At 36.6% G+C, this 10,533-nt stretch overlaps 2 protein-coding genes across 2 annotated transcripts; one reads left to right on the top strand and one right to left on the bottom strand.

Annotated features, from left to right (window-relative positions):
* Positions 1 to 3,620: 3,620 nt before the first annotated feature.
* Positions 3,621 to 7,427, bottom strand: LOC113665423 (uncharacterized). Its single transcript, XM_027181106.2, has 3 exons — positions 7,145 to 7,427; positions 5,503 to 5,581; positions 3,621 to 4,859 (listed from the first exon to the last, which is right to left on the bottom strand). The coding sequence occupies exons 1-3, from the start codon at positions 7,298 to 7,300 to the stop codon at positions 4,630 to 4,632; spliced, it is 465 nt and encodes a 154-aa protein (XP_027036907.1). The 5' UTR covers positions 7,301 to 7,427; the 3' UTR covers positions 3,621 to 4,629.
* Positions 7,428 to 7,509: 82 nt separating this feature from the next.
* Positions 7,510 to 10,355, top strand: LOC113665418 (replication protein A 14 kDa subunit). Its single transcript, XM_027181087.2, has 4 exons — positions 7,510 to 7,706; positions 9,235 to 9,309; positions 9,418 to 9,517; positions 9,958 to 10,355. The coding sequence occupies exons 1-4, from the start codon at positions 7,626 to 7,628 to the stop codon at positions 10,044 to 10,046; spliced, it is 345 nt and encodes a 114-aa protein (XP_027036888.1). The 5' UTR covers positions 7,510 to 7,625; the 3' UTR covers positions 10,047 to 10,355.
* The last annotated feature ends 178 nt before the right edge of the window (positions 10,356 to 10,533 follow it).

Here is a 10,533-nt window from a genome sequence, read left to right as displayed (position 1 = left end):
TTCGCCCAAGGAAGGCTGCTTAGGATTACCTGCATGTCATTCTTCGGAGTGATTTTTCATCCAGACATTGTTGTCGTTTCGTCAAGCGGCGAGGATAAAAAAGACTGCAGGTGTTTTTCTCAAATCAAGCGCTGTTTTATCTAGTGCCAGCCGGGCAGATTGCATTAAAAAATACATACATATATGAAATAATGTTAAAGTAGCACGGCACAGAACTTTTAAATTTTGCCCTGTTTAGCTTGATACCTGTCTGTTCAAACTCAGCCTAATTAGAAGATCGAGATCGATTTTTAAAAATTAGGCGAGACTCTAAAAACGAATGATTCTAAAAACTGATTGATTTCCTGGTCTGCAAATCTGTAAATTATTTCCTTTACTCCTATTGTTGTATGGCTTTAGGTTGCTCAACAATTATCTTGAGATTTCCTATCACAGTTTAGGGTTTGTGTACGGATCTACTGACGTCAGTGGAGGTGAAAAAGAGGATTGCCGTCGCAAAACCTGGCAATTTCCTGCACACATTTTGGCATCAATAGTTTTTATTCTTGTTTCTTTGTTGTTTGGCAAGGAAAAAATACTGACAAAAGCAAAAGAATATGTGCAAAGCGATCCAAGTTGTCTGTAATTGTCTGTAACAAGTGTTCACCGAAGTAGGGGTAGCTAATAACGGATATTCCCCGAGCCGCGAAGCTTTGGGGTAAATATCTACCGCTAGCCACCACCACTTTGGTGAATAGTTGTTTTAGTGTATTCTAAAACTGTGAGACAAAAAGATAATTTCAACTCATTTAGTCCTGCAACGATTACAATATTTTCGGGCGCAAATCCCACGCGAGATGAATGGCAAAGGATCTTCAGAGTTTGGATAGCCAATAAGAGGGCATCTTCACTGTCGCCATCTATTGTTTTAGTGTAGACTACAGACTGATGTCCTTTGCGTCATAAACTACCAAAAGATAACTGTAGAACCACTCATCGTGCCTCAAGTGGTGAAAATCTATTGCCTAACTCACAGAAACGAGTAACAAATCTATATCTATCAGTTTGAAGGACTCAGTATACAAAGTCCCCATCCTCGCCAGTGTTGAACTCAATTTGATAAAAAAATATCACACGAGTAACTGCTCAATATTTATTACCTGAAGAGGGGAGGGAGAGAGGAAGTCAATTTTCTCAGTCCCCCTTTATATTTTGTCCTTCCCCCCGTTCCCTCTGAAAACCATGTAACCCCCCCCCCCCCAAAAAAAAAATTTTTTTTCCTCTCATCCCAGGCTGTAAATAACGAATGGTTCCTAACAGCAAGAAAAGATAAGCTCACGTTTCCTAATGAAAGCAAAATGCGGGCAAACAATATATATGAACTCCTTAATGGGCCTCGCTCACCATCGAGTTCTCTGTGGCTCAGTGATCGGAGCGCGGAATCCGAAGGTCTGTGGTTCGATTCCTCATGGCGACACAATTTTTTTCTTTGTCTCACGCTCGTGACAAGACAAAAAAAATTAAATTCTACTTAGCACCGACTTGCTGATTCTGGTCTCGCGTTCGCTCCTTATTTAACAAGGTCGCACTTGCGAAGAGCTCCTTCATGATTAAAGTAGGGGACTCCCCCCTTCCTCGAGCTCCAACATAAATTCTTCAGTGAAGCATTCAAAACCCCTTCATCATTGTTCATTCCAGACAGAATAGGCTGAAAAGCAAGTAGGGAGTGGGGGCAGGGGATAAATACCAAGTTTTACGTCTGTTATGTTTTATGTAACTTTTGCCTCCCCCCTACTCCTTCTCTTTGCTATCAAAAAAGATATAGTGCAATTAAGCAAAAAAATTCCGTGATCTTTCAAGTTGCTATTGCTACAGTCGTGTAGAAGTGTTTGTAAAGAGATATTTACTCTATTGCTTATTTCACTATCGTGTGGGTTTCAGCACCTGCTCGGTTTTCAGCCCAGCCGGAGCGGACGCCACTAAAACGGGCGTATGATCTTGGCGCTAAGAAGTCTTAGCGGCTTCTGTGTCTGGTTAAAGGTTAAACTTAATAATAAAATTTCACTTATGATACACGTGCAAAGACGCTGACTCAGTCTAACAGACATATGCTCATCCTATGCGTGATAACGTAACTTATGCCAATAAGTGGATAGTTAAAAAACGCCGGCCGAATTCGATCCTCAATCTTATAGGATATCATTTACTAATGTAGCTTGAGCCTGTTTTAAACTCGGTTCTTCCTGTGATTCGATCCACAGAACGTAATGTTCTAAAAATTGAAGCTATGAAATTAATTTGAATAATATTTCCGCCAGAGACGAGAACTTTAGAACCGTCTTGGAAGATTGTCATTTTTACAAACAATCGGCACGGCATCTTGCTGAGCAATACGCTTGGCTTTTTCCAAGAGAATATATTCTCTTGGTTCTTGTGTAATTCCTTCGAAAAACCTCATTGAAATTTTCTAAAAGTTATGTCCTGGTTGTTAAATTGTACTTGCACTTCCTTTTAAACGAACTTTCCTTCTAGTTCTTAACAACCTTTCGTGTCTTGAATCACCTTCGAAATTAACTCTGATTAAGCGAGTTGATCTCCAACAGCGCCGTCGCCCTTTTTTCAACAAAGGTCGCCCATTTTGTCTGTCGCTCGTTTGATTACAGACCAGATTAGACTTTGCTGGAGCCTACTATGATTAACTGAGAATGACGAGTTCGTTTCCTCACGACAAAATAGTTGTAAAACGTGAAACAGTTCCTCTAGTAAAATTTCACTTGTTAATTGGGACCACAACAATCAGAGCTTTTCTCACTAATACCTGAGCGTCGAATACTCCTTCCTGAAATTGCAAGTTCTCTGTTTAGTTTTACTGTTTCAATGTACTCACCCTTACCAAAAGACAGATTGTTTTATAACGATGTCTATCACGAAATTTCGACAATTTTTTTTTTTTAAGTGAACGATATAAGTTTATGACGTCTAAAAGGTAACAACATGCGGTACTTTGCATACAGGCCTGCAGTCAGCTTGAGTAGCATTGCTGGTGATTCAATATAAAGCTGGTCTTTTCAAAAACAGATTAATGCGTATTTCCTCGTTCAGCGCACAACTTTGAGATGTCAAGCGAGGTAGATTTTTAGAACTGGTCGTACAAATTAGACAAATTAGCATTCGTATCTTTAGGCAAAAGTTGACAGAACATAAATTGATTCAATTATGGAAAATATTAGAAAATGTGGTGCTTTGATTGATTAAGACAACTTTCCATAGATGAATGGCTAAACGAATGGCTAAACGATGAATGGCTGTGGTTCATGGCTGATAGAATTGATACTATAGCTCATCATGATCTAGATTCTCTAGAACGAAATATGTCTGCTTTAAGAGAATATAATACCTTGTGGAAATTGGCCCATAGGGAATTTAAAACATCATGAAGTTCTTTGCAAGATTTCAGAAAATCAAAATGGGTAACTAAGGGTTTATGGAGGTTTCTTCCCATTGTAAGCTCGCCCCTCGAAGTAAGGCGACTTCGCCCACGCCTTTATTCGCTCACCCCCAAATCTTTCCACTCGTTATTTTACAGCAGAACATATTCTGCCAAAATCATAATACATTTCGATCAAAATGAAACCTCCAGATACCAAACCTAAGAGGGTTTATTTTGTTACTGGGGTAGGAGTCATTTCGTAACATAACGTAAAATATTGTCAATCCAGAGAAACATTTTGTCATACAAGATAAAACATTTGTATGTTTTGAGGTTATCTTTGCAGGTAATGTCATGTACCTACATCTATTACAAAGCTGTATTTTACATTAAAAAGAATTAGGGCGGCTCTGAACTATTTGTACAAATTTTTTATGTAACTTTGCAACTGATTAATATTCAGTGATTAAAAAAAAGAGGGTCAGCAAACTTATTTTAGACATAAAAAATATGTGGCAAAAAAAGGTTGTTTTAAGAGCTTGTAATGTTGCCATAGTAACCCCAATTGTAAGAAAAATAATTAAAACTAGAAGTGAAATGATTGAGTTTTTTTCATAAAATTTCAAGGAGAAAAATGAAAAATGTGCAAGCCAGTATACATCAAATAATAGATGTTTAAAAATATTGAAATTGTTTTAAGCTATATCAAAAGATTTCCTTAGTTATTGTAGCCTGAAGAGCAGATGTAATTTTAGGGAGTGAGTGCTCAGTATTTTTCTCAGTGAAAATTATAGCCGCTATCTTTGATTGTAAGAGGAAGGCTGGGGAAAGAAAGAAATTAACAAGACGCCTGTACTACATGCTATTGTAATTACAAAAGACACGTCAAGTAATCTGACTGTTTTACTTTCTAGTCTAGTCTAGTCCATATGCTGTCTGTTTCAATCTTTCAACCCTTTTACTCTGGTCCGACTAATGATGGGCTAATTTTCCTAATAGATGACCACACATCCCAATGACGGCTATTCTTGAGAAATTGGTGTTATGTAATTTTCTAAGCCCTACTCATTCTCTGAATGACATTGTAGTAACATATACAGAAAGTCCACAGATTTTTCCCTTCAGGGAGAGAAAGGATTCAACGCTAATGTCCTGACTTATCCATGAAGTCTTTGTGGTGCAAAATCAAATTTGCAAATGTTCCAGAGCTTGATAAAAAGTCATGAAATCCCCTCTAATGAACTGATGACAGCTCTCTCCAGTGAAAAGTCATAATTGTATTGATCGATATTTGGCAAAGCTTTTCTCAGGACATTACCAGTCCTTTGATTTGTGTGTAAAATAGCTTGCAATTGTTTAGACAGTTCCATTGGAATATCAGAGACTGTAATGAAAGTTGTGTTCTTTTTTGATGCTGTCTTTGAAGTAGATGTTGTGTAAGCAGTTGAACCTAGAGATCAGTTAACAAAGCACAAGTTAGAAATGACTTGAGCTAACAAAAATGTGCGACATGAACAGAGTAGATATAAAGTAACCCAAGGAGAGGGGGGACTATTCCTCAAGTTTTAGGCAGAGAAAAGCACACATAGGGGCCTATAAGAACTGGAGAAAGTCATTTTTAAATCTGTACCTAATTCTCCTAACTTACCCAAAAGAAAATGTGCAGAAGTTGGTGGGGAGAATTTTAGTCCAGATCTTTAGATTTATAGGGTTATGGCCTTGCACATAATAATGAATTTGGACATCAGAGGGCTTATTTGGGTTAGGGAAAGAGGAACAAAGACTTCTAAATGGCCTTAAAAATATGGGGCAGTTATATCATACAGCTGCCCTGTTTTTTTAAGGCTACTATGAAGTTTTTCCTCTTTCTCTAAAAATATGAAATACTGATGATATAAAAAACATTTTCAGTTTTGTTTCTTTGTTTAGTAACAATTCAGTTTGAAAAATTAATATTTGAAAATTAACATTTTAAAGAAAAATATTAGAAACAGAAAAATTTACATAAAAATAGTTTGTTGAGTGATACAAATTAACAAGGGAAAGGACAAAGGTATAGGAAAATGGAAGTAAGAGATCTGTAAGACAGTTACCTGTTGGTGGATATGAACAGCTCTTCTGGTAATTTTCAAACACTTTCACATTTCTAGATTCAGGGTTGTAATCAGATTGCTACAAAAATGAAAAAAAATTTATTTTAATTCGAATAATTTCAGGATCTCGTCTACAATCAAGATTTCCCACAGGAAAAATGACCATGAAAATAGGAGACTAGAGCATCTACAGATTTCTTTTGATTGAAAAATATTACATAATTTGAGAGGGTAGCAAAGGGGGAAACTGATCCCATTTCAAGCTCAATTTTTCGAAAAAGTCATGTGTCATGTTGTACATGTATTTAAAAGGAAAACCTTCATATCTCTCTTCCTGTGTACAATGTTTCAAGGAAATCTTGAGGTTTCCACAATATAAGACAAAACATTCATGGGTCACCAATATTTCAGGACTCAAATCATGCCGCATATTGGTTCATAAATACATAAGTCAAACTCACTTTTCTTTAATATTCATGGATCAAATATTAATAATTTTTGCCTTTATTACTCATTGCATATAAAATCTTTGCCACCCTCTTTTGATTGAGGAATTGGTAAAGGAGAAAAAGGTAACTAATAACAATATATTAGAGCTTGGTTTGGAAAACTTTGGTGTTGAATTGTAGGAATGGGGAAATAGTAAATCTGATTTTACATAAAAAAAACTGAATCAACAATTATTCTACCAAGGGTATGACAAGACCAAACTTTCTTCAAAATAAAAAATGCACATTTATCAAGCCTCAACTGAAAAAACTTAGATAATAATCCAATGAGTCAAATCTAAGATTAGAAGGCTTTATATTTAAACAGGGAGGAAAATTTTCACTTTTTCACTTCACACCTTATATAGCAACATAGGAAAATATGAATTACAGCATTTTTCTTCGCCACTAGAGTTGGGTTTTACTCTGTCACATCTAACTTAATGGTTCTTTTTCACTTCCCAAAACTTGCAAAAATCAAGTCTCTTGTGATTGAGTAAGAATTGTTCAAATCATTTTTAGGTAACATGGATTTCAAGCCCACTCTGAAGTATGACTTGGGTATGCTGGGGTCTTCAGTTGATCAGCAAAGAACAAGTACTACTGAGTAACAATCCCTGAGGCTCACTGCAGTTTATTTATCTGATTCCATGGATTCAATAGCTTATGTCTTCTTAACAAAATCAAACTATACAGGTGACTTTCCACATGTTCATAAGGAAATTCTATCGAACATTTCCGTCTCCTATGGTGTGGAGTGAAATCACCCACAAAAGCATTGGTCGATGCGGACAAGGAAACTACTCTACAGCGTTTTTATAACCAAATATTTCATAATTATCAGTCAAATAATGCATGATTTGAAAAATTATCGATAACTTTGGCCTGTAATCCAAGAAATCACCTGGAAAGATGTGAGGCTATTTCAAAAAATACTGCTGGCGAGATAAACACGAATACTGAAGATCCAGTTTAAGCTTGTGTCGAAAGATCCGACATAGTTCTTTCCACCTAACGGTCTAATCTAATCAATAAGGCACACGCTATTTTACACCAATAAAATCAAGAAACTTAGCTCCTAAGATTGACCTTGTTACTCTAATTATTTCTCCTCTTCCTAGAGCTAGCTTAAGGAAACAAATTGTGTTTCATACCTTGCATCGCTTGTTTTGATAAGGAGTGTACAATACAAAGCCGTCTTCATTGTCGTATGCTTCTGCGAAACCGTTTCCACCGTCCGAACTGGTTTCCTCCGATTTCTTTGAGTTCGTTCCCAAAACCTTCGCGTAAATACTAGAAAGGAAGCTCATTTCCAAGTCCAGCTGCTTGCAGCATAACAGGCACAACCAGAAATTGCAATGACGACAAAATGGATGGTCACTAATTCCTAGAGATACTAACGTGACAACGGGTGTTCTAAAAATAGCGGCTAGACCTCTAGACAAAATAGGCGAATTACATGAAGTACTTCTGTGTGGTTCATGGTCCTGGTAACTAGCCTTTCAATTTGTACGAAAGGGACTAAGTACTAGTTGAACAGCGCGCCAAAATTATCAGTTATTCCGCGAAGTTGAGAATTTTATTTATTGGCACAAAGATCTTGGAATTTCCTCGATCATTCCCCGTGTTTTTGACATGGAGGCACCGAGAGTCAATGCTTCTATGTTAACCCAATATTCTGGGAAAACTGTTTGTCTTGTGGGAAATGTAACAGAGGTAAGTACGAAGAAAGAGTGTGAAAGGTCTACACTCGATGTTCGATGTTATGCTAACTGCAGCTAATAAGTATATTATTTTATTATTCTAGATCGGCAAAGAGGTAGATTGCTAATTGATAATTCATGCATGGCTGTACCTAGTGGGAGTTTTTGTGGGGAAATAGCTAATTCTTTGCGAGAGGCTGGAAGGGGGAATTGGAAATGACCATTATTCGATCTCGTGACGAAATTTGAATGTCTTAGTCTTCACTGACTGTCTGTTATTTTCAAATAAAGTTTAGAATGGCTTAATTATTGCTGTACGTTTGCTCACTTTTACGTGACTGAGCCGCAAAATAAAAATTCCCGAACGAATGGATGCCATTTTCGCAAGATTTCTACTTAGCCCCATACTTATTTATGCAAACAGTTCCAGGATTAATAATTATCCTGGATTAATGATGATCACGATTTTGAAAATATTGACTTTGACACTGGAAACCTGGAATACCAAACTGACTCCCAATGTGGACAATAATTCATGTCCGCTGCTTGGACAATACAACATTATTTTTAACAAACATTCATAATTGTTTGTATTATTATTTAACAATTTCACGCTTTTTTATTCAGATTTTCCGCTTCTTGTTATTCACATTTCACTGTTGAAGATTGCAGTTCAGGCATTTGATAGCTCATAATTTTTTAAGATCATTCTTTTTAAAAAAAAAAAATACCAGTTCTTGGATAAACACAACAGTGAAAACCATACAATAGTTTTGGGCATACATCTTTGTTTGAGAATAGATCGGGTTATAGATAAATCTTTCCTGGATTCTTGTTGTATAATTGCCTGTCAAATATAACCACTTCATTCTCATATTCATGCTGTTTTTCTATTCACCTCTTTATTCAGCCTCAGTCTTTTTCTTTCTTTCCTACCATCTTCTTTGGCTGACTAGCTACTTATTGTTATGACCAAATTCAAAGCTGAAAAGTGATCATAGTAATGGTGTTCCTTTTTAATTTTTTACACTCACCACTCATGTACACTGAGGAGTAAAAGTGGGGAACTGATGAATTGTCAGGGCAACCAAAAGAAATGCACAGGTTATGTCTGCACTTGAGCCCAGTGGCTATTCAAGCAGAGCTTATCCTGGTTTCTGTAGTATCAAGTATCCAGGGGTATTTCTATTCCCACCTGGATGGGATGACAGTCTATTGCAAGGTTACCCCCCTAGCATTTCACAGGACCTCCCTAACAGTTTGCCTGTACTGATTTAAACTCCTGGGCAGAGAGAGGCAATGACCCGGCTTGATCTGGAACCGGACCTCTCTTCTTTGAGTTCAGTGTGCTAACTGCAAAGAAATGCAAAGAAGAAATCTATAGACCAGAATTAGCTTTGGTAGGATTGACTAGGCTTCTGACCTGACTATCCATTATTTTTTTTCTTCAATTTTCAGGTGGTGAATGCGAGGGTTATAATTCAGCAATTCAGCTTTTTCTATACTGGTTCAATTTAAGACTCATCTTGTTTTTCTTGCAGATCAGTTCAAATGGTGCTGAGCTTAAGCTCATGGCTTGTGACCACAAGGTTGTCAAAGTCACTCTGGATGTACCGGTAAGTCCTATCTTTAAATGATTTATATTTTTAATTCAGATGAAAAGTTGTTCACTCAGTATCGAAGAACACATTCTGATTACTTGCTCTGTTAAATAAAATTTTTAGCTTGATGAGAAGCTCCAAGGGGCAGTGGAAGTTATAGGAAGAGTAGAGAACAATTGTTCGCTGTCAGGACACAGAATTATTCCATACAGCAATGATTTTGGTAAGGATGCTTCTGCTTTTGTCATGTGATTTTAGATATAATTCTCTGCTTACCAATGATTTAACCCTTTAACTCCCAGAAGTGATAAACATGTAACTTCTCCCTATAATAAGTTATAAACTGTCCAGCGGACAGGTGGTGAAAATACTCAAACTTATCAGGTAGAAAGTTATCATGGTCCAACTCTGAATTCTAGAAACTGATTTACAAGGAAATGTTTAGCAGCTCGAGGGGAGAATTAACAATCTGATCATGGGAATTGAAGGGTTAATGGATGTTATGGTAAATATGGCTTTCAATTCAATAAGTGGTTGAGATTAACTGTACTTATGTCAATTTTTTTAAGCTTTTTTTTTTTTTGGTTGCCTTCTGCTTTTATTTGGTGGAAACATAAAATAGAAGTTCTATTTTACAGTTATGTGAATTATTTTTGTCAATAGACCTGGATGCCTATAGTCAAGCTGTTTCATTAGCTGCTGACTTCCCTGAAATATTTGGATCTACACAGTTGAATGGATTTGGCCACTAACCAGATAAAAACATGAAGTTATTCCCTCGTCATGAACCAGAAAGTAAAGACTGTTAAATGAACCTAAAAAAGACTCCTAGCTGACTAGTCTTCATGTTTTTCCAGACCAACACCTCGCATTGTGTTGCTCATTATTTGAGACTAAGATTTGTTTTTCTCTATTGGCCTGGTGGAGATGTTTGCAACTGTTATGGAAAAGAAACAAGAGACAATGTGGAAGGAAAATATGGTTGCATGCAAACCCTCACTGTTTTTATTGAAGTGTAGTTTAGAGCTACAATCTTTTAACAAATAAATGGAAATTCTACATCTTGTCTCCCATTTCGTCTCAGTATATTCTCCTTACTTTAACCTTAAAATTTCCTAAGGTGTTGACAGGGAGAATTTGTTTAACAATTTAGAGCTTATTTATTTATTATCATTTCCTTTTGCCAGGTGACCCTATTGTGTGATTCTTGAGTGATATTGTAATATGTAACCCTTTCAC

The sequence above is a fragment of the Pocillopora damicornis genome, chromosome 9, assembly GCF_964200805.1.
Source record: "Pocillopora damicornis chromosome 9, jaPocDami1.2, whole genome shotgun sequence".
Classification (NCBI taxonomy): Eukaryota; Metazoa; Cnidaria; class Anthozoa; order Scleractinia; family Pocilloporidae; genus Pocillopora; species Pocillopora damicornis.
This window is presented reverse-complemented; position numbering and strand designations above follow the sequence as displayed.